The sequence below is a fragment of the Polypterus senegalus genome, chromosome 8 (genome assembly GCF_016835505.1).
Source record: "Polypterus senegalus isolate Bchr_013 chromosome 8, ASM1683550v1, whole genome shotgun sequence".
Classification (NCBI taxonomy): Eukaryota; Metazoa; Chordata; class Cladistia; order Polypteriformes; family Polypteridae; genus Polypterus; species Polypterus senegalus.
This window is the reverse complement of record NC_053161.1, coordinates 121,297,294-121,320,773: the sequence shown is the minus strand read 5'-3', so window position 1 is coordinate 121,320,773 and position 23,480 is coordinate 121,297,294. Positions and strand designations below refer to the sequence as shown.

The 23,480-nt window shown below is 34.9% G+C and overlaps 1 protein-coding gene across 9 annotated transcripts in view; it reads right to left on the bottom strand.

Annotated features, from left to right (window-relative positions):
- Positions 1–995: 995 nt before the first annotated feature.
- Positions 996–23,480, bottom strand: part of nav3 (neuron navigator 3) — a 544,841-nt gene continuing 522,356 nt past the window's right edge. For all 9 annotated transcript variants that reach the window (XM_039761717.1, XM_039761722.1, XM_039761719.1 and 6 more), the window contains 11 exons: positions 22,460–22,652; positions 22,266–22,363; positions 21,145–21,240; positions 17,986–18,154; positions 15,371–15,606; positions 12,206–12,360; positions 10,960–11,031; positions 6,628–6,824; positions 6,005–6,123; positions 5,002–5,205; positions 996–2,108 (listed from right to left, as the gene is read on the bottom strand). In XM_039761717.1, the coding sequence (XP_039617651.1) occupies positions 1,989–2,108; positions 5,002–5,205; positions 6,005–6,123; positions 6,628–6,824; positions 10,960–11,031; positions 12,206–12,360; positions 15,371–15,606; positions 17,986–18,154; positions 21,145–21,240; positions 22,266–22,363; positions 22,460–22,652 (1,659 nt within the window). In that variant the 3' untranslated portion in view covers positions 996–1,988. The remainder of the gene's footprint in view (positions 2,109–5,001; positions 5,206–6,004; positions 6,124–6,627; positions 6,825–10,959; positions 11,032–12,205; positions 12,361–15,370; positions 15,607–17,985; positions 18,155–21,144; positions 21,241–22,265; positions 22,364–22,459; positions 22,653–23,480) is intronic.

The window sequence follows — 23,480 nt, the reverse complement described above, 5'->3', positions numbered from 1 at the left end:
CATTTCTTTAACAGATGTATTAAAAATATGCATGGCATTCATAATAACAGTGTTTGCACTTTTTTTTTTTAACTTCATGTATTCATACTGGCACATGCTTCTATATAGTTTGAAGCTCCTGCATAGGCAAAACAACCAGTTATTACAGGACAACAGATGCTGGGTCTACTAGCTCATAAGTCTGTAGTTTTTAATTTTTTTTTTTTTAGTTTTACAAAGTACAAGAAATTTCAGCAAGTTAAGCAGGTGTTAACATCAATAGGGCAGAATGCTTTATCATTTCACTGTGCAAGACTTTATATTTACAATTTATCCCACCCAATTTTTCTGTGCAAAACGAACCCACTTTTACTTCTTTTTTTGTTTGTTTTAATAGATGAAAATACAATGAATTTCTGTTTGTTTTAATCAAATTTCATTGTTCTGCAGTTATTTTTTCTTTAAAGTCGTATTTTCATTTACATTGAGAATATTCATACAACATGCTCTCAAGCTATAAAATCAAAACTTGTGCTCATGCTGATTCAAGTGTGCCAGCTCAGCTGGGCATTGTACTGAACTTTACCTCTCATCTTCAACACTCATGTTTTGAAGTCATTTATCATTTTGATTTCTATGTTTTTGGCTCCTAATCAAAGTAAAAAAGCAAAACAAAACATAAAAACATATTGTATCACCTGGCAGATGTGGGTTCTGTTAAATCCTGCATTTTTTTTCTTTTCCATTTACCATCAGTAGGCAGTTTATCACAAAGATATAATCTCACTCTCTTTTAGCCTTTATGAAAACACTGTAATTTGAAAAAAAAAAATCAAGACCAATGAATCTGATTTGTGTACCTATATACAGTACATGTGTGTGTACACAGTATATACACTGTATATGTACACATTACATACACTGTATCCATTGTGTGTGTATGTATATATATATGTATATATATATATATATATATATATATATATATATATATATATATATATAGTATATGCATGCCTGTATATAAAAAAAAGAAAACATTGCTGAAATTAATATGTTTCTGGTGTTGATATAATAGGAACCTTAAGGCAGTAAGAAAGCACCATTATCAAATATGTTCCCTTCTTGTTTATGTTTTAAAAAAACACACACGCTCACACACGCACATACAATGCTAAAATACAGTCTTTAGCAGCTTTCCATTGGTATAATGCTATAAATCTGATTGGGTGGATGACTGGCATACCACATCTCTCATAAATTATCAAAATGAGAAAACAAATAAACATAAAAATATATATAGTAGTAATGGTGTCCATTAGCGAACAACCCAGTGAGCAAGGGTTCACAAAGCTCAATGCACTTGGCAGTTGTCAGAAGGTAAAGATTGGCACTTGTCCAGTGTGTCACAGTAGTGGTTTTCTGGATTTGCACAGTGCCACTGTGCTTAATATTAGTATGCCTCATGGATCTCGGAATGGGTAATGGTGTAAACTAAAGACCAGTTTGTCATGTGACCAGCACCATATGGCTCATCTGAGGTCAGAATAGGAGTAGAACTGCAAAGACTCAAAGATTGACAGCACCTCAGTAAAAACAATATGAATTGCCATGTAAACTTTGCAGACGACTGTGATAAAAGAAGAAAGAAAAAAGGGACCCCCTCCCCTGCTCCAAAAAATTCCCAGTTTGGTTTCAGTTCAATGTATATGCAGCCAGTTGTTTTAAGTGCCTTTTTTTGAACTGGCTTTTTTCCAGTTGATGAATGGAGTCCTGTCACTTACTACACATTTCCAATCACTATGGAAATTAAATTATTCTGAAGCGTTCAAATTTACTCTGCTTCTCCATTTTAGAGAAACTGCCCACCTGCAAAAACTCCATGTCCAGGTACGGTCTATGGAGCACTTTATGCTAGTACTGGCAGTGTTTCTGTCGAAGCTGTTTTTCTTTTTTTCATTCATGTATACTGTGTTTACTTTTCTACCCTGTAATTTTTTGACATGGCTCTACAAAGTGGATTCCAACGATGTGTCCAATAAGTCATCATGTTGGCCAGTACTATCACTATCACAGCTCTGTGTGCTTGAATAATTAGCAGCTTCTTGTAGTCTCATCAACATGCTCATCTGAAAAAGAACAGAAAGTGTGTTTATGCATCAGTTACAGTTCATCAGGGGAAGAAAGCTGTATTTAAGCAGGGATTATTCACAGTAAACTATTATTTTTATAGTAGAAAATACTTCTATTTCTATTCACATGTAGCACCTAAATTGAAACTTACTTTCATTTCAAATGCCCTCAAAATTACTATGCCACAGTCAGAAATATCTTTTGCTGACCTCTAAATAAGTGGTTTCTGCTAAAGACCACCACCATTTCAATGCTGCGAGGAGTAAAGTGCAAAATCTGACTCAAGCTCAGGTCCAAATGGGTCTGTTATAGCAGTTGGAGACTGAGTCTAAAAATGAGAACTGACACTTTTATAAATAAAAATGTCTGCACTTTTTATTCTATAATGAGCAAAAATATTATGGATTCCCAAAGGATAAGCACATGTGTATATATAGTTCAATAGCGATCTCATGTGAAATGGCACTTGTGCATGTTAATTTTATGAATTTTTTCTGTTACAAAAAGAAATCATTTCAATGTAGCAACATGTCTCAGTGCATGCATTTAAAAAAAATAATATGCCAGAGTTTAATACTCAGCAATCAGAATTGATACATTTTATATTATAACATTTAGATATTGAAACATGCCGAGATTTACATCACCTCATAATGCATTCATAATTTAAAACTGAAGAAAAAAAGCATTCAAGAACACAAGCAACTGCAAGGCTCTTGTTGACCTTAAGGCTCTGCTAATGGTGCATATCTATGTATGATGCGTTAACTTTTTCTAAGTAGTAGTTAGACATATTTTTTGCGTACTGCAAATTTAACTAGCAGATGACAAAAATAAAATAATATTTTTATTAAGTAAATACTGAAGATTGTGGGGTTACAAGATACAATTCCTTTTAAAAAAGTAAGAATAGGTATGGCCATATATCAAAGCATCAGTATAATGTGGTATTAATAAGGCTTTTATTTAGAATACGTAAATAAAGAAAAGATATCTTTTCAGCTGACTTGATGTTCGTTTCATTGGAAATCTGAAAGTATGGATGCCCTCAAGTACCATCTTAAATAGTTGGGGCGTCATGAAGTTCACTTTCTAGACACATCACTGGCAGTGCATGCTGTTGCTATATATCTTTATTAGAGTATATGCTGACATCTCTACTGTTATAATAAAGGTTTAGGACAGGTTAATGACACAGGAGCATAAAAAGATATTCTTTAAAATAATGTGACCAGAAAATCATTTTATGAAATTTTGTGTGATATTGATTTAACAAAAAAAGTTAAACTGTTGTTGGGGATACAAAGAATTTAGGAATTTTACTAAATTTAGGAATTTTTAAAATAATTTATTTAGGGTTATTTTTATTAAATGGGAATGACAGACCATTTTTAGCCACAATTTGTAATGGGAACATGAATATATTTGTATTGAAATGTTTGTCAATTGGGAAAGGGAAATTATGTGTTTGCCACTTTAAACCAGAATAAATATTGACCAAAGTACAACTTTGTTGTACAAAAAGGTTTTCATTGTACATATTATTAGTGAAAGGAGACAAAAAAAGAGAATGCAAAATGTTAAATCAAATAAAGTAAAAACAAACCATACCTGACTAAACATAAAGATAGTTCACCTACTTTACCCACCTTCTAAAACCTACAAGACATCACAGACCCCTTAATTTTCTTGACTACTCTTTCCACTTACTGGCTGCACTAGTTGCCAGGAGAGGACTCTTGCACTCACCTTGGGATTAGCCCTGAAATCACCTCTGGAATGCTCATTGAAAGACAATAAGCCATCCCTTGCAATAATGAGCCACAATTCATACTTAAATGGACAGTCACTGTTGATGCTGTCTTCCTTGCATGAAATGCTGCAGACCCTATCTATTCCATGTGGGAACCCTGTGTTGTTACCTGATAGTTTGGGGGCAATTTCACAGCCTTCTACTATGTTTGTCTTTCTTTCTTCAATGCTTACAGAATAAGTAATTCTATTGCCCTTATGTTACACACATAAGGCATTCTATCATATGGTAGCAGTTTACAAATACTATCACGTGGAGGGGAATTAGAGTTGCCAATGTGGTTTTGTTTTTTGAATTAAGAACTGTGAAAGGTCTGCCCCATATTTTGTGTAATCAAAAAGATCCTTCTTCCCCTAAAGACTCTTGCCTGGTGAGCCATCTACCACTGTATTTATAAGTCTGCACTACCAAATGTTATCTATCTATCTATTGTCACACACAAGCGCATGGGAGGCAGCTAAAGGGCTCGAAAGAGGGTAATTCCATGCCGGACCAGGAGATGGCACAGTGTGCCAACCCTTTCTCTCTTTCTTCTGCAAACCAAATACGGAAAATTCCACCTGACCCCAATGACATCACTTCCGGTTCCGGAACCCCCAACATCACTTCCTCTGACAGACTTTAAAAGAGGCCATTTTGTGTTTACAGTCAGTTCTGTCTTGGACTCAAGTCGGTAAAGACCAACCATTATTGCTTTTCAAGCAATGCATTTTCAAGTATACCAATGGCTACCCCAAACCTTTTTATGGTGTCTCTGGCTTAATTTCATACTAACTATTATCTATCCCTGGATGCACACTAGTAAATTAAACTAGTTAGTATGAGGGCCTTTGTGCAATATTATTGAGTTTTGACAAACTGCTCAATTTTACTATTTCAGTATTTTCACCCCTTCATGCTTTAAGACTAAAATACTTGTTTGCTCCTATATTGCTTCTGTCATCTCCTAGTCATTTCCTCCAAAAGTTTCCCTACGGACACTACCTCTTGGAAGGAGTTCAAAACACTTTCATCCTCTGATTAGATTTTTTTGAAACCAAGATATGATTTCCCAAGTTATCTTCACTTGTACATACCAGTGGGTCGCCTTCTGTGTCACTTTGTGAAACTTGCTTTGAAGATCCTACTTCTTTAGTTGAGGCATATCCTTCATAACCAACATCCTCAGGGCGCAACTGAAGCAATGACTGCCATTCATGTTGCACAGATGCAGAACTCCATGGATAGGTATCAATTACCCATTTTGAGGGGTCTTCCCAGGCAGCTCTTTTACCATAAAGCTATAAAGGAAATTGCAATCCAACATTCATCTTATCTGAACATGTTTTAAATATAATATTAATTTCTTATATTCTTGGTTTATATGCATTTTTACAGCAGAAGCAACACAGAATGTGAAGTCCAATTACCTAAAACAAACTTATAAAATAATGTTATAACTGCATTCAAACATATTACAAACTGAATTAATATTTTGATATTGTACTGTATATCTATAATGCATGGAAGGTTATTTTAAGACACTTGGAAATGCATTCAGGAACAGGCAGGTGGTCCAGTTGAAAGAAGAAAAATTCACAGGAGACATCTCAAAAATCAGTTTCAGATGTAGTAAAATTTACAGGAGGTGAATTTAACATACTTTAAAATCAATTAAAGACACCTCAAAATGTGTTGCAGATATTTTCAAATATTTTGAAATATCTTGAGATACATTTCAGAAATCACCTAACAGTATTTTAAGATGTCAGAAATTCAGCCTAAATGCTAATTTGGTTGGTATCCATGTGCTACTGTGCCTACAATACTGTGCTGCCTATCAATATATTTTCACAACACATTATTCTTTAAGATTATAAATGTTTTTTAGGCTTATCCATTTATTAGCAGACACTTCTTTCACAATATTATTAAAAAAGAGAATATGCAGATCTAATATTGCAGTGTGCATGGCTTATATGTCTGGTTATGTTTCTGTCACTATTGTTCTGGTGAGGATGATGGCAGCAGTTGTTTTTTTTTTTTTAATATATCTATATGTTACATTGGCAGAATGAACAAAGCATATGGCCTACTCACCTGCAGTCCTTCTCTTACTGCTTCAAGCAAGTATGGAACTAGGGAATAATTCCACAGATCTGTAAACCATACTCTGGAGCCATCTACATCCATTGGACAAGATAAAAATAGTCTGGGACCTGTATACAAATTTGTAAAATATAATACATTCATTAAATGAACTGACAATTATCTGGTATAAATACTGACACTGTACAATGGATAAAAAAAGAAACCATGAAAAGGTGCAGCATAACACCACCACATTTCAGCTCTCACGTGTTGAGCCAGTTACTAGGTATTCTCACCTGGTCCTCTGCATAGATAAGCCGAACAGAATGCTAAAAAGTTAAGCAGCTTATCTTGTATAGACAGTGTACAGAATATAATTTTTAATGAAAAGCATATTCTATCTAAAAATGATTTCTACAGGATGCCTACTAATTATTAGGTACCTGTAAAATATAAGTAGGGCTGGTAAAGATTAGGAAGTAAAAATTAATATTTTAGGCAGAAATATTTAAACAGAATTGTTTAGGGAGTAGAAAAAGATTTAGCATGAAAACCTGTATGTCCTTAATTTAAAAAAAAGAAGTCAGCTTTAAGTAAAGATTAATTTAATGCACAATTTATGTTTAAATTACCAATGGTAACATCAGATGAACTATGACCCTCCAAGAAACTGTTGAGGTGTTGCCATGTTTTAGGAATCCAGTCAATAATCTTGACAAGGTCATTATTCCGCATGTTCTTATCAATTTCTGTCTCTATTAGTTTTCTTCTAAGATATCGACTCAGGAATCCCTTAACTGGCTCGGTGTGATTAGCACAGAGAACCCATCTGTGGAAAGACATAAGCAATTACTTTTGCTATTTTTTTTTGTTTCTTCCTTTTACCCTGCAAAAATGTCAAAAAAGTAAAAGAGAAAAAAAAACTTGTTTCACAGTATTTTTCATTTTCAGATCATACAAAATAATGGATATATTTAAAATACACATAGTTAAAATGTTTTAAATCTGCTCTAACATGTGAATAAAAAAACAATTGGAAAGCATGGATTTCAATTGCTAAAACTGTTTTAGAAAGTTTGTCACTTGTTATATTTAATTAATCATGTAAATAGTCAACAGCTAACATATGCGAACACTATACATTTTCAAATGTTATAAAACCAAATATTTTGCTTTGCAAAAATACCTGTACAATATAATTGTATAATTCAATATTACTGTTATTATTCTGCAATAAGTACTAGACCATGTAAATTAATATTTATTTTGAAGTTGATTAATCTGTACAAGACCAGGAATCATGTCTTTGATACTAAAGCAAACAAACTGTTATTTAAATACCAGTTAAAGACTAGTTTCTTTGGTAATTTATATCCTGTAAACATTATGATTGTTCTTAAATGATGGATACAAAAGATGTGCTTATTTTATAAGGCATCTGTGAAGAAGCCATGTTGCCTCCAGTTTTCCATTGCAAATACAAGAAGTGAAAAAGTATTGTACTGTATATGTATATATATATATATATATATATATATATATATATATATATATATATATATATATATATATATATATATATATAGGCAGCTAAAACACTCAAATAATGGTCAGACCACCTGAAGGAAATTACATCTGGCCTGTCAACATCTCTTTTACTTACAGTGGTGTATTCAACAGGATTTTGCTCTTAAATGAGCTAGGGGCAGCACCAAAGAGACAGTCTGACGACAGTTGGGAGAGTACTGCACTCAAATTACTGAGTTTGAGGAACTGGTTACTGTTCAAAAGGACGAGTCACGAGCTCCATCCCAGGTATTGCTATCTTTGTTTGATAGACACCATTGGGAGCATGCAGAAGGGGCTAACAGAATAGTGCCATTCTTGAAAGGGAATGTGCAAGGGGTTTCTTATACTCTCTAGGAGGAGAATGCCACCAACTATGACCTCGTTAAGGCAGGGATCCTTAATAAACATGGTGAATCCCCAGCAAGGCTGTGTCATGAATGGAGCTTTCACCCATAGCGGCCAACCCACTCCCAGACATTCTCCTTATGAGAGAGGGCTGGGTGCTGGCTAAGGGCAGATATAAACAATGCCGATAGGTAGTCGAACAATTTGCCTGTGATTTTTTTCATTGAATGCCCTTCCTGAATATCTTGCCCAGAGGGTCTGGAGGCAACCTTTCAAGAATATGTAGGCTCTCATTAAGATCGTAGAGAGACATAGAAAAGCTTTACAGTCATAGAGGGCACAAACGGTTTCCTCGTCAAACCTGGAAAGCATGTGCTATTACTCAAGAGCCCAGCTGCCACCACCCAGAGCAAACATCGAAGTCCAAGGCCAAGCAGCACTGTCCTCTACTCGGCAAAGACCTAAGTTACATATGGGCAGTGGGAGAGGCGTACTGTGCACTTGTTAACCTCCCTTCTTTACTTTTACAGGAATGGCACTTGTTAACAAGCATAGAGTGACAACTTTAATAGACTGCAATAGCAATATTTCCATTGCTTGCCAGTTTGTGTTGCCGGAACAATGGTTAAAATATAAGACCAGTATGACCTGCACTCACAGAGAAATCCGCAGGTACACATCTGCCTAATATTTCATCAATTACGATGGATCGCTGAAGAAACTAATGATAGCGGTCCTTCATTATGTAAAGCACTTTGAGCTACATTTTTTTGTATGAAAATGTGCTATATAAATAAATGTTGTTGTTGTTGTTCAAAATCCTCTGTTTTCTGTGATATTGGAGCGAGACTGGTCTAACATTTAAAGCAGTATAACAACACCCCACTCATAAAAAACTTTGGGGCATAGTAAGGGACGGAGAATGAACATCCCAAGCTGCCACCACACCAAGTTGGGAAAAACGTGGCAACCCAGTGTGATGTGGCGATTCCCGGGATGTCATGGGACAGTGTCATCATCAGGCACTGCGGCGGTGCGGGGTGTAACCATGCCCTTTTGAGGTTGGTGCGGACCCTATCTCACTATTACATTTTCAGTTTAAACAGACAGGAGCAATGGAATGACAATTCCCTTAAATTTGCAAAAAATGCTGAAATTCTGATTAATGGCCAACAAACTCAACATCCTATGGTACAGGGTCCTCAATTTGTCTTGAATAATGACTTTTTAAATTGGGTAGCAAAGTACGAGGGGGAGGTACATTCATTGTTGTTGGTACCATTTGGGCACCGAAAAAACCCTTGAACGTATACTCTCCGATTTTATTGGCCGAGGATTAATGAGGAGGTTAGTCACTTTTGCATGTCCTGTGTCAGATTTTTAGAAGGGACCATGCTCCTCTGGTTCCCATTACCCTTATTTACATCCCTTTCACACGTACTGGGGTCGACTTAGTAGGACCCTTTGGACCCTCTGCTAGAGGACATAAATATGTTCTAGTCCTAGGCCATTACGACATCCCGAAGCTATACTTCTATGCACAGGTACTTCCAAAGCCATTGCACGGGAATTAATAGGGGTCTTTGTGAGAGTTAACATCCCTAAAGAAGTCCTAATGGACCAGGAGATCCCCTTTACCTCAGAAATGTTCAGGATAATGTCCAAACTACTTTAGATAAAATATTTAAAATCCTCAAACCTATGGTCTAGTAGAGCAGTTTAACCAGACCCTCATGCAGATACTACTCAAGGTGGTCAGCGAGGATAGGAGGAACTGGGATCAGCTCCTCCTTCTCATCCTTTTTCCCTATCAGGAAGTTCCCCAAGCCTCTATGGGTTTCTCACTGTTTGACTTAGTATATGGGCGACAACCCCAGGGCAAATTTGATATTCTGAAGGAAGGCTGGGAGGAAGAGGCTTTCCCCTCCACAAATAAACTAAAGTATATTGCGCAGTTACGCGATAGATTCGTTAAAAATTCAAGCCATCCTAAAAAGTCACAGCTCTTCTGATTCTGATAACGCCATTTCTGGTTCCGGACCTGATGACATCACTTCCTCCACCCAACTTTAAAAATGCCATTTTTCTGTGTTCTCATTTATTTACTATATATTTTTTGATTACCTCCCCTGGGATGCTAGAGGGCAGCCCTCCTGAGCGGCTGTGGCACCATGGATTCCCGCAGGGCACTCTGGGAGCTGAAATTTGGCATAGGCCTGTTGAGTTCTGTGGGGGCCACCAGGGGGAGCTGCAGAGCCCTATAGTGGACTTCTACCACACCTGGGAGTGATTTCCGATAATCTTGATGAGCCACCTGGAACACTCCCAGGGCCTGAATAAAAGGAGCCGGCTCTCTCCATTTAGAAGTTGCGTCTGTCTGTGTTGGGTTAGGTCGACTGTACGCGCCTGGTGGTCCACAATATATATATATATATATATATATATATATATATATATATATATATATATATATATATATATATAAAAGAAAGAAGGGATTTAGGACATCTCTGCTTGCTTTTGTACATTTACGTTACCTTACTGAAATTCTTTGTTCATCTTCTCTTAAGTGAATGCTCCTCTCTTATATTAATTTTTATAAAATTACTGTTATTATTGTGCTTTCATATTGGGCTTTATCCAAGAAGACTTAGTAAGATCAGGATACAGTATGTTGCAACACTTTGTTAATATTTTATTGTTAGAGCACAGTTAAAACTCTTGAAAGTTCTAAATGCAAGGCTGGTGTAAAATTAATGAAATGCTTAATCTCTGTTCTACATACTGTACATTTGGTTAATTGATTAAGGGATTGGAGTAAAGTCTCCATTATTTGATCCATTGACTATACATGTAAACCTAATTAAATAATGTACTTTAACCTAAAAGCGCTACAGTTGTATAAATATGCTATTGCATGCACAACAGAGTTCATATAAAGTGATTTGAGATAGTAGCTAGCAAGTCACATACTACATAAAATTAATTTTGCTGTTAGTAAAGATTATATCTAATAGGACTTTCAATATGCACAATCTGTTTTTAGTTACCTAAAGTTGTGATGCAGCTCCAGATTTGGTGGTGAAAAAACAGCCTGATTCATGGTTCCAATAACATAAGGACTGAAAAGAAATAAAAAATATTGAACTAGTTAATTATGATTTTTAATCAATACAGTGCCCGCCAACTTTAAGATTTTATTAAGCTGGCAAGATGTAAGGATATGGTTAACAAAGGAGAGTGTATTCTAAATACCATTAGTTATCATTATTTAATGCACTTTAGTTTTAATTGTGATAGATGCAAAGTAATCCATAAGAAGAGTTAAATAAATAGCAACATCAATAACATTTATTTCACAGGGATACTTTCCCAACTGTAAGCTGCCTTTCCAATGGATTTTTTACAGCATTTTTGTTATTCTCAGTAACACTGTAATACCATCCCAGTATTCATTATCAAAGCCACTGAATGGAATGTATCTTCATTGGGGTTTGAGCATATTTCAGAAACACCAGGTGACAATGGTGCCAGTCTATTGTAGGTCACTGCTCATAGGTGCACCTATATTAATAGACACCGAGCCGGTTATGAGTTACCAATTAACTTGACATGCAGATCTTTGCCTATGTGCCTAGTCTGTCTCCATCTGCAAATAGTGCATGAAGTATTGATATCATGCACTGTCCTATTAACCTATGTAAAATTATCACACTGTGTGGATGTTTAAGTATTTACCATTATTTTTTGCAGCATGTTATTATTATTGTTTGTAAGTAAATAAACTGAAATGTTAGGATTAATCACAGATAGTATAAACTAATTGCATTTTACCATTAATTAAAGTGCAGAGTTTTAGCTTTAGACATAGCCTCTAAACATGTTTGCCATAAATTTTAGCACACATCACTTGAATGCATTTGGCTAATAACAGTGAACTTTTACATTTAAGTTAGTTCTGAGCAAACGTAAAACACTCTTCACACAATATGTGGTCCATTCATACAGAATTTTAATTTCCATATGCATTTCTCTATAATATCTTGTTTGTGCTCCTAGACTTTAGCATTATCTTCTAAAAAGAAAATTGATTCTGGTGTAAAAAGGTTTTTTTTTTTGCTATTATTGTAATTATCCAATCTCTTTAACTAAACAATTAGAGTTCAATTAAAACAAACTAAAATAAACTCATGAATGGTTTTGTAATGATGAAAGACTACAATGTGGTACTCACATAAAATACATTACTGATGGTTTATTACACAACGCAGAGGAAAAGAACCATTTGTAACATACCATTTGTGATATTTACAGTTGAGGAATCCATTAAATATATCACTTAGTGAACCAATATGGTGCAGGTTATCCAGTATTACAACTTTAGGTAATTCAGCTTCATTTTCCTCCGTGTTGCATTGGTCTGCAAGACTTGATAGGTACTGTCTTAATTCCTTAAGGAAGAAAAGATAAATGTTAAGAAAATAATTTTCAGCAGAAAGAAGAGAAAATGTTTTATTGAAACTGAAAATATTTCTTTAAAAATCGTACATTATAGTGTAATGTGCAAGCTGCATTAGTAGGAAATGAATAGTAAATCAATTCAGAATTGGGGCCGAGTAGTGACTGGGACACCCATTTTACCTGCTCCTGTCATGACCCCTGATTGAGATGCATAAGAATGGCAATGAGTAAGACAGTAAAAAAGTGGACACGGATCTTCATGTAATGAGGGAGCTGTGCACAGCTTCTATTGCTAATGTTGCTACCTCTTGGAACAATATAAAAATGTGTTTTTAAAATATAACAAAATACACCATAGAAAAGTAAATAAAGGATTTTTATAAAGAGAACAGTCCTACTTTAAGTCTATCCCAACAAGGCATTAATGTATATACTGGAGAAAAGCACAACTTCACAATGACATTGGAAAGGTGACAAGGAAAAAGGGTGTAGTTAACAAAAGCTTAATTCCACACTTGCCAGCTTTCAAAGTCAAGCTGTCAAAATTCCAGTTTATTTTCACCACTAACACAAAGAGGCTATCAGCTTTCTTATTATTTACAGTATATAACATAAAAGACAAAATGGGTATCAAGCAAATTGCCAGCATGTTTATAGGCTATAGATTAGGCTAAGATTTTCAAAGCACACATAATATTTGCTCAGTATATGAGAGCTAAACCTGTTTCAAAGTAGGGATGCAGTACTGTAGTTTTGTGATTTAGTTTTCATTAGGCAAGCATGCTTGTATATTATTAAAAAACTATTTGTTAGCTTAGCAATATTTCCAGAGCCTGTCATTTCTCATGTGAGGTCTTCATGGATTGTTATGCAAATGCAGCCCCTCAGGCAGTGATCTCTATTTATTCAATATGAGCTCAGCGCTAATTTATTGACTGACCCATTGTGTGTGGTTTAACACTTCAGCTTGCATATAAATGTTTTCATAATGTACTGCTGCAAGCTTAGTAATAAACTAAATAGGTAGCACTGAAAAAAAAATCAAACACTACTGTTATCTTGTCTAAGCTTTATACATCAGAAAAAGTCAACTACCTAAAATACAGGCAAGACATATGGTGTACAATCATGACTTTTTTCCAGATGTTGTATTCAATAACTGCAAGCCAGGTTAAAGGAAAGCACTGACACAACCAGAAACAACAATACATAAACACTAGGGATACTACACTGCAAAAATGATGTGAAGATAATTTTTATTAGCCTAGAGATCTATAAAGGACTAGATCTCTAGTAAAGAACCAAAAATGAAAAATGTCATCATATCCGTAATCATTGACCTTGAAAACCCCATGTTTATCTCTGAAACTGGAATGGAACGGTCCATGCTTTAGTGATGCCTCAGGAAGATTTTACACTACAATACAACCAGTTATATAATACACCATCAACTCCATTAACTCACACGATACTTTTTATGTACACAAATAAATGCAAAGATAAACAGGAAATTGAATCAAATTAAAAATTTAATAATATTTAATTTGAAACTAAACACATTGGTTCAAATGAAGTAAACAAGGTGCAGAGACAGATTGGCAGAGGGGTGGCTTAATACCTGTGTCCACATCCAAGTGCTGCCGTGTAGCAGGCGACGCCTCAGTACCACACCAGTTACGATCCCCACCAGGCCTGACCCTATTGGCTCTTTGACAGTTCAAAGGGCTCCCAAGACCTTTCACCCAACCCTTTCATAATGTGAGCAGCCTTCCTATTGGCGGCTGCAGTAGAGCTACTTCCGTGGAGAGCAGAAAGGAGTCCTATTTATCATCTCAGAGCTGCGTGAAGTTTTTTTTTTTATGGTGGCTGGAGTCCCAATCCTGCCACCAACCCCCTTGATTTCCTTACAAGTTGGAGGACCTCTTGCAGGGCCAGATGCAGTTTAATATCATACCCTTTACAAATGTATGGTGGCCATAGGTGATATCTTTTCATATGTAATGGGTTTGTACATTTCACAGATGCTTTTCCATAAAAGCCAGCATTTGTCTGAAATATTTGTAAATTTGTCACAAATAAAAAACAAAATTTTAATTAGAAGAACACAATTAATATTTATTGGTTTAGTAAATACAGGCTAAGAACTAAATGAACAGCTGATAATGTAGGTGTAGAGCTGATATAAAGCAAGCAATAGGTAAACCTGAGGAAGACATTTCCTATAATCTTGTTTCAGTCTTTTTGTGACAGAATATCCATTTCAGGTAAGCAAAACAAATGTTTCAAGGTAAGGTTGTTATACTCACTAATCATGCCATTGAAGAGTGGTGACTTGTTGGGTGCTGTTTAGTATGTGCATGAAAGAATTTCACTGTACTCTGTACACAATATGATATGAACCCTATAAATCTATAGGCCTCATTCGTCAGAGGGATTGTGTTGACAGAATGCTTTTGTTAGCACAGATCATTATACCTGATGAAACCTTTTAATATTTACATTTCTAATAAATATTTTAAATAAAAAAGGAATATTGCATTTTATTCTAAGTCAGACAGCTTGAACAGACATATAGTAAGAATTGTGTCAACTTGAAACACCCAAATCATGTATTTGTGAATAATTGGCGAGGGATGTGCTTAAATTGTAAGACATTTAAGCTATGGGTAAATTTTGTAAATTGTGTCTGTTTGCATTTAATTTGTGCATTTAGAAAGTGTTATGCATGTTTCATACAAATTATAAAATAGGAGTCCACATTATAATTAACCCGAATGCTGAGTTCAAAACATGAAAAACCTGTGAAATTAACACAATATTTAATATAATTTCTCCAAATATAACCCTTACATATTTACATAATACATGTTTCAAACATTTGGCCTCACTGGTCAGTCATATCCACCAGTTGTGGATATGTCAACAGAGAAGGGCCATGTTCTGAACAGTAGATATCACCTGTAGGATGTTCCAACAAATATATATATATATATGTCTTACCTTACTACTCTTCTGGTCCACATTAAAGCTGGCTATGCTTCCTTCAGTGATTTCCTTCCTAGAGCTGCATACTATAAATTCTGCAAGCTTGTTTGCCAAGTATGTTTTTCCAGTTCCACTTGGACCAGACAGAATTATTCTTCTGTGTTCCATTAAGAGGTTAAGGTAACGCTGAATAATTGTTTTTGGGATTAAAGTGTCAAACACCAAGCTATCAATACTATCATCTTCAACACCTAAAACAAAAACAAAAAAGGAATTCAAGTTTATAGGCATGCTGCTTTAATACACTGGTCAGTAACTGAGAAATCACTAAGGTTTGTTCTGGTGTGTTGCACACCCATCATGACAAAGCTTCTTGTACTAAAAACAAGCATCCTCTATGCATCTTTACTATGGTAGCATTTTTTTGCTGAATTCAACAAAGCTGTGAAATAATTGCAGCCAATTAAAAAAAAAGAAAAGAAAATCAGCCCTATAGAGCACCTCCTTGCAAACTCCATCTTTACCAGAGCACTGTGAGAAGAGTGAAAGGAGAAAAAAAAATGAATAGGGGACGTGCTAAGATTATCACACAACTGAACCAGAAAGCTAAAAAGGCAGAAAGGATTAAAAAATCCATATGTTTTTCAAGATAGCTGAGGAGTAGGTAATCATGATAACTGGATTTATGTGTTAAATGTGATTGCTACTGCATACTTTCTTATACAGTAGTGTGCTCATATAAATCTCTTGGCATATGTTGTTGTACTTCCTTCACCTATTGTTTGTTTTTCTCTGCATAGTGCATTATTTATATGCAGAGAGCAAGTAACTAATTGTCAGGTTGTGCAGGTATTGTGTAGAAGAACTTGTATTGAAGGTTTCTGTTCAGGTGACATTTCTGGAATTTCCGAATCATGAATGTTTTGGATTATTATTTTTGAAACACTACTTTTAATTTTTCATAGCTTATGAGAGATTTGGTGACAGGATTAGCACACCAGCCACTGTAAAAAAAAACAAACAAAAAAAAACTTTTACTGTTCCACTCTGTTCAAACTAGGGTGGTGCTGAGGTGTCACCCATTGCACAGCTGTGCTTGGGTCCCAGTTTGGGATCCAGAGATGGTTCTTCATGCGGGGTTTGTGGCAATGCCCCATATCAGTTCATGCTCCCAGCCTCTCTCTCTTATGAGAGCTGAATAGCTAAAGGACACCAATCCACTTGCTTGCAAAGTGAGTATGAAATTATCAGATTAACATTTTTTTTCTAAAGTGAGGTTTGTTTTCAGATTGTATATCTGAAGGTCTTTGAAAATGAGAATAATTCAAATGTCTTTTATAATAAACATGCAATAAAAGTCCACTTAAATTATTCTGTCTTGAGGGAGAAAGAAGAATATGTGCTGTACATACAAACATTCATTTGTTACTTTGAATTCTGTTTATTAAGGATGTCAAGATCCATCAGGATTTTTCTGTCACGATTCTTAGTAACATAACAAAGCACTTAATTAATACTAGATATGGATCCTGACATGATGTTTGAAACTCTCAAAAGAGCTTAGATGTTTGTACAAGTTCTCTGTTATAACTAGGGCTTTTGATATAACATTACTAAAACTTCTGTAAATCAAGGCTTTTCTGCATCATGCATGACAATGAACATCTTTTATTTTTGTTACTAATAGAAACTAAAACAATTAATTGTAAATGTATTGCATTTTGCTAAGTCATGTTCAAATTTTTCTAGGTATCGTATATAAACAATACTATAAGCATGCATCTCAAATGAACTTTTACTGACCAAAACACTCTTCTACAAATATCTGATACTATGACTGTCAGGTACTGTTTTTAGTTGGTTTACTTATCTGGCTTCTCTTAGCTTATATGTTTCATTAAAAAGTATCATTTGCAAACATATGTGCTGATGGTACTGATTTGTCATAAATGTTTCAGGTATGTATTCACTGAAGTGTTTTAATGAGTTCAGGTAAAACATTGGATGTCTGAAAATGGGCTTGTCCCTAACCTAAATGTAGAGGGAAAAAAAGTTCTTATAGTATTTGAAAATTATGTAAACTGATGGAAAATTCAGAAAACCCTCTATTCAAAAGACAATATAATTTAACATATAGCTGACATATTTTTGCACTTTCTTAAAACTGCTTTCTCTTATGGAGATGTTTAGCATAAATAGAGGTGATGTCTTAATAGAAAGGATACAGTAAAGCTGCTTTATTCACTTGTGTCATGTGGAGTTGTTTACTGTAATGATTAACTGTTGAGCTTTTGAAATTGTTCAGAATTGGCAGTAAGAACCATAACAAGTGTGATCATATAACACTTTTGATCAATCATGTCCCAAATCACCTACACTCACTCATCCAGGAATTATTTTTAGTCTTCTTTCAGTATCTTAATTTATTGGATGTGAAAGAAAGCCAATATAGACAGACATGAAAACTCCACATTGACAGTGGCTGACCCACAAATGGAACCCCAGCCTCTAAAGCAATGATTCAGCGACACTGATGACTATACAGCCACTGTATTAGTATGGCAGTTTAAATAAGCATTTTTTTAATAATCTAGAAGCACTTTATTCTATAAAAATAAGGCAAACTGTACCTTTCAAAATCACAGTGATAACATTATTATCTCCAACCAGGTACCCACACGGTAGCAATTCAGGTACTTCTGAATTATGGGATCTGATAACATCTCCTATTCTGTAGTTCAGAATGCTGTCTGAATTCAAACCCAAGCTTGTTAGAGGGTCCACACGAAAAATGTACTCCTAATAAGGACAAACAAAAAACATGACAAGTGTAAAAGTCTAATTATGCATGAAATAGTGTAACAAATTTATTTAAATATGCTTCCAAATAAATAAAACATACAAGAAAAGAATACAACAATGACTATGACTAAATGAAATATGAGCCTCTACATAATTCATGCATAGAGCAAGAAAATTGTAGGAAAATGAAGTCAGCAAATATGCATTATTGAATGGTGTATATATATATATATATATATATATATATATATATATATATATATATATATATATATATATATATATATATATATATATGCTTCACATGAAACAAGTTTCGCCTAGATATTTTTAATTAATTATCATTTATACAGTATATATGAGACTTAATTGACAATCAAGTCTGACATAGTAGCTAACGAACATGAAAGGCACAAGACACAGATTCTGTTTGCACCAATTGCCTTTTCTGCAAAATTGTGCAAATTAGTCTATATTAGTGTGCATAAATTGTTGAAATACACATTATTGTCCTATACTATACTTGTGATTTTGTGCAGCACAGAAATGTGTTATATGAAAATAATTTTGTTTTTAATGCTTTGATTATCTATGAGATAATTCATCAACTTTTATTTTATATACCATGGTTCACAGACCACACAATCACACTGTATAACAAGATAATCAATCAATTTTCCGATGCCACTTAATCCGGCTTTAGGATTTTAGAATTAAAGTAATTCAATATCTGATAAATTAGACACAAGAACATTTAGAAGAGTCTACATAATTGAAGATGAGTTGATAGTACACAGAATTAGATTTACATTTGTGATGAGAAGACAGTAACACAGAATAAGGGTTATTTGGTTATTTGGTACAGAAGGCTCATAATAAAGAATATTTTTACAGGCAAAGCAAATTAAAGTGCAAGAGTGGAAAGGTGAATCTCTTTGCCATTATATGTAGGTGTCCATGGTGTCTGATTTGATATGAGTCCAGCATATGATGCACATTTCTATACAGTGCAGCAATGTGACAAACTGAAGTCTTCCTCTTTGTTCCTTTACTGTTCTCTGATACTGCTATGATGCAGGAAACATTCTCTTTGTAGTTCCCTACACATATACTGCTCATTATATACTGATCAGCCACAACATTAAATCTGCCTAATACTGTGTAGGTCCCACTTGTGCCACCAAAAAAGCTCTGACCCATTGAGATGTTCTGTTGTATCTGGCACAAAGATGTTAGCAGCAGACCCTTCACGTCCTGAAAGTTGCAAGGTGGGGCCTCCACGAATCCAAGTTGTTTTTGTTGTACATCCAAGAGATGCTTGATTGGGCTGAGATCTGGGAAATTTGTATGCCAAGTCAACATCTTGAACTCTTTGTCATGTTCCTCAAACCATTTATGAACAATTTTGGCAATGTGAAGAGTCAAATTATCCTGATGAAAAAAGTCATTGCCATCCGAGAATACCATTTTCATGAAGGAGTGTACATGGTCAGCAGCAATATTTAGGTGGGTGATAATACCAGCATGAATGCCAAAACCCAAGTTCTCCCAGCAGAATATTGCCCATAGCATCACTGGGCTTCTACAGGCTTGCCTACTTCCCATAGTATATCCTGCTGATGTCTCTTCGTCAGGTAAAAAATGCACACACACCCGGTCGTGCATATAATCTGAAAGAAAATGTGATTCACTGGACCAGGCCACGTTCTTCCATTGTTCCATGGTTCAATTCTTACACTCACTTGCCTACTGTAGGTGCTTTTGGCAGTGGACAGGGGTCAGCATGTCAGGGGTCAGTAAATATATTGTAATACACTTTGTTTCATGGGCACACTGACCAGTCCGCAGCTATGCAGCCTCATACAGGCGCAATTGCAATGAAATAACCAGTGTTATTCATTTGATCAGTGGTTTTAATTCTGTGGCTAATCAGGGTATATTGTTTCTAGGAATTGTGCTCACATATTGTACTTTGAAGATGCTAAGAAAGTGTGTTTTTGCAATAATAATAATACATTTTATTTATGTAGTGCCTTTCCCATGCAAGAGAGTATATTGTATACTGGGAACTATAAATGCAACCTTAAATCTACATCAATGGAATTTTTTTAAAGATATTCCAATTAAATTAACATTAAAAATATTAAACACCAGTTTTAATAATATATGTTTTTACTTAAATGCAGTCCCTGAATTTTATTAGTATGAATCAACACCAAATCAGACTGTTTGGAGATATAATCCAGAAAGATAATATTTACTTTCATTCCCATACAAAAGACTTTCAACTGTACCTGTCAAACAAATCCATAGTGGTACATCTTCTCAAATTATATTACAGCAACTACAGTTTGTGTGTTTTTTTTTCTTATGGCCAAGTGTTAATTTAATTTCTGCATCATCATAATCTTCCATGCTGCATTTGACTATAATGTGACTTTAAGGTTAATATACACTTCTTTCTTCTCTTACATTGTGCATCTTATAACCTACTTAGTGTAACTGGCCATAATTATCATTCGTTGGTGATGAAAAAGAAATACTGTACTCCATTACTTCACTGAATTTTTAATGTGATTTATACATTAAAATTAAGGCAATTATTTAATTTCATCAAAGAATAACCAATAAAGACAATATATAACCTGGAAATTTCAATCTAGGTAAAAAAGAAGAGTATATGAGACATTTAGTTCAGCAAACAACAGATGACAAAGAAGTTGTGGGCATAATAGTATTAAGTAATGTTTCTCATTCGCTGCTCTGAACAAAAACTGAGGTTGATAACTTTGAAAGAAAACCTTTGTTTGCATAAGCAATTTCTTGTTATTTGGTTTAGTGTTCCAGGACTGTGAAACATCAGTCTATAGTATGAAGGGTGGGTGTCAGCAATGCTCTAATGAAAATAATAAGGGCAACTGTTACATGAAAGACTGCAAAAGTAAAAATGAAAAAAATGAAATTACTTTAATATTAGAATATATTACCTTGAATAAGCGCCGGATTACACAATCTAGTACGTCCCACTTTGTCTTTCCACTCACACCTAGTGATCCTATAAGATATTCCTGACGCTTTATGACCTTAGAAAGGAAAAAAAAAAAAGTTAAAATAAGCACATTACAAAAACAGTTTTTTGTTTCACATTTAAAATAGGCAAAAATGCAAAGGTTTGACCTAGGTTACTTTTAACGTAAATTCATTTTTCAGTAATTTAACACTGAGGAGAAGAATTTTTTAGCATTCGCTATCTGAAAAAGGAGACATTTATGTAAGAGATGCAATTTTACAGCATTCTAATACAATACGTGTAAATGGAGACATTTCTTTAGGATTTTTTCAACAGGCTGACAATTATTAATATAGGAATAAATCATATGCAACTTGGAAAGCCTTTTATTTTGCACAGCACATCAGCTTATCAAAAGCAGCTGTGTTCTCCTCAAGGCAGCACATTAACATGCGCTCCTGCTGCTAAAGGCTAAGCAGCTTTTACTTAATGTTCCTCCTGCTGCTGAGCCACTTATATAAAGTCTCTCGACAGTAAGTGGAGATGGATAAGATCCCAGCCCTTTCTCAATCCATTTGCTCTGTTTTTCAGTATTTTGCCTTCATATAGAGAAGCTAAGTGACATTTACGAACTGTCATCCAAGACCACACATGCAAGATGAAAAATGAAATGTGGAGCTCATAACATGACTACTTTATAATAGTCAGGTAATATCAGGAAACAGCACACAATTGTAAACTAAATATGAATGGATACATTTTACAAGACAAAGCTGCCTGTTTAAGCATTGCTTGTATGATAACCTTTAACAATTCTAAATAAACAGATGAGTGTATTCGCCTCCTGAACCCCCTTAAACTACTGGAAGATAATCCTCAAGGACACCGAAAGAATGTGAAAACTCCACACAGTGATTGGCCTTGTTCTTGAACTCAGGAACGATGAGGCAACACACTGATCACTGCATCAACTAAGCCACACACCTCCTAGCTTTATAGTATTTAAGCAAGTTTTCAAATATATTTTTAAATCTGCCCAAATCTGACACCACTACATTTATTGTTTAAAGGATTCTGCAATGAGGAATACACTGTTACCTTTGTTTTATTTAAACAGTTGTTGATCACAACCACAATTTTAACACTCCGACCTTCTTTCCGCAAAGTTCCTTCATAGCCATCATCCAAGAGAATATCTGGAAAATAGATTGCAATGTATCTGATAAGACCTGTAATCTTCCATTTACCATATACTGTACTGAGTTGAGCTGCGGTTGTATGTGTTTACCAACCTGACATGATGGTGTCCGTAATGTTGAGATTGTTAAGAGATAAACCCAATGACTGTCTGGAAGGAGACGAGGAGGATGTGCTAGATGTCTCTGATGGAGGACGGCATGTTTTGCTACCAGTAGCAGTGGCTTGAGAAGTGCTTCCAGTTGACTTTAGGCGATCGTTCTCTGCTTTTAGTAGTTCAATTTCATTCTAGGAGAAGTAATGAAGACATGTGAAGGGGATAATCATATAGAATATAACCGTCATCTATCTTTGTTTGACAGCTAAAATAATTAGTTTTATTATGGAAACCTTTTACACTATGGCAGCTCTTGGGCTCCTGTAGCAGTTATACTAATAAAAATTTGTTTTAAAAATTGCAACCTGAAAAGATTCACATTGATGATCTTGAACAAAAATGAAGCAATTAGCAAGGCAGAATCAATTAGAATGACTTTAAATACAACCTTGCCTGATGCTTTTGTAGAGCCATATGACAGATAGAGCGCAAGTCTGGCACTTTATACTGTAATTATACAATACTCTCATGCACAAATAGTTTGAGGCAAATTTGTTTCTAACATTTTAAAAATCTCAGATATCATCTGTTGACATGAATACACACAAACAAAAAACAAGAAGTTGGACTTTAGGTTTATCAGTAACTACTACAAAGCAGCAAGTGACTAACTTGCATGAACAGCTGAAGTGCTCAGCAGAGTCATGGACCAGACAGCCATCTGGACTCTGTTACTTCTGTTCAGGTTTTTTTTTTTCATTTAGTTACATATAATCCTTAAAGGGAAAATATAACAATGCATCTTCCACTGCACTTAGTGAAATGTACAAGAGAAATATGATGAGGGCTTAGTAAAGAAATTGCCAGGTTTGATACCTCACGATTAATTTAATATGACAGACCCATTGGCCTTAGAATCAGGCACAATGTTGCAAGTTCATTCACATCAGTTGACTTATTTGGTGGCCTAAAGCAAGTCACTTTACTTCACTATGCTTATGTTATAAACTTTGTTTCAT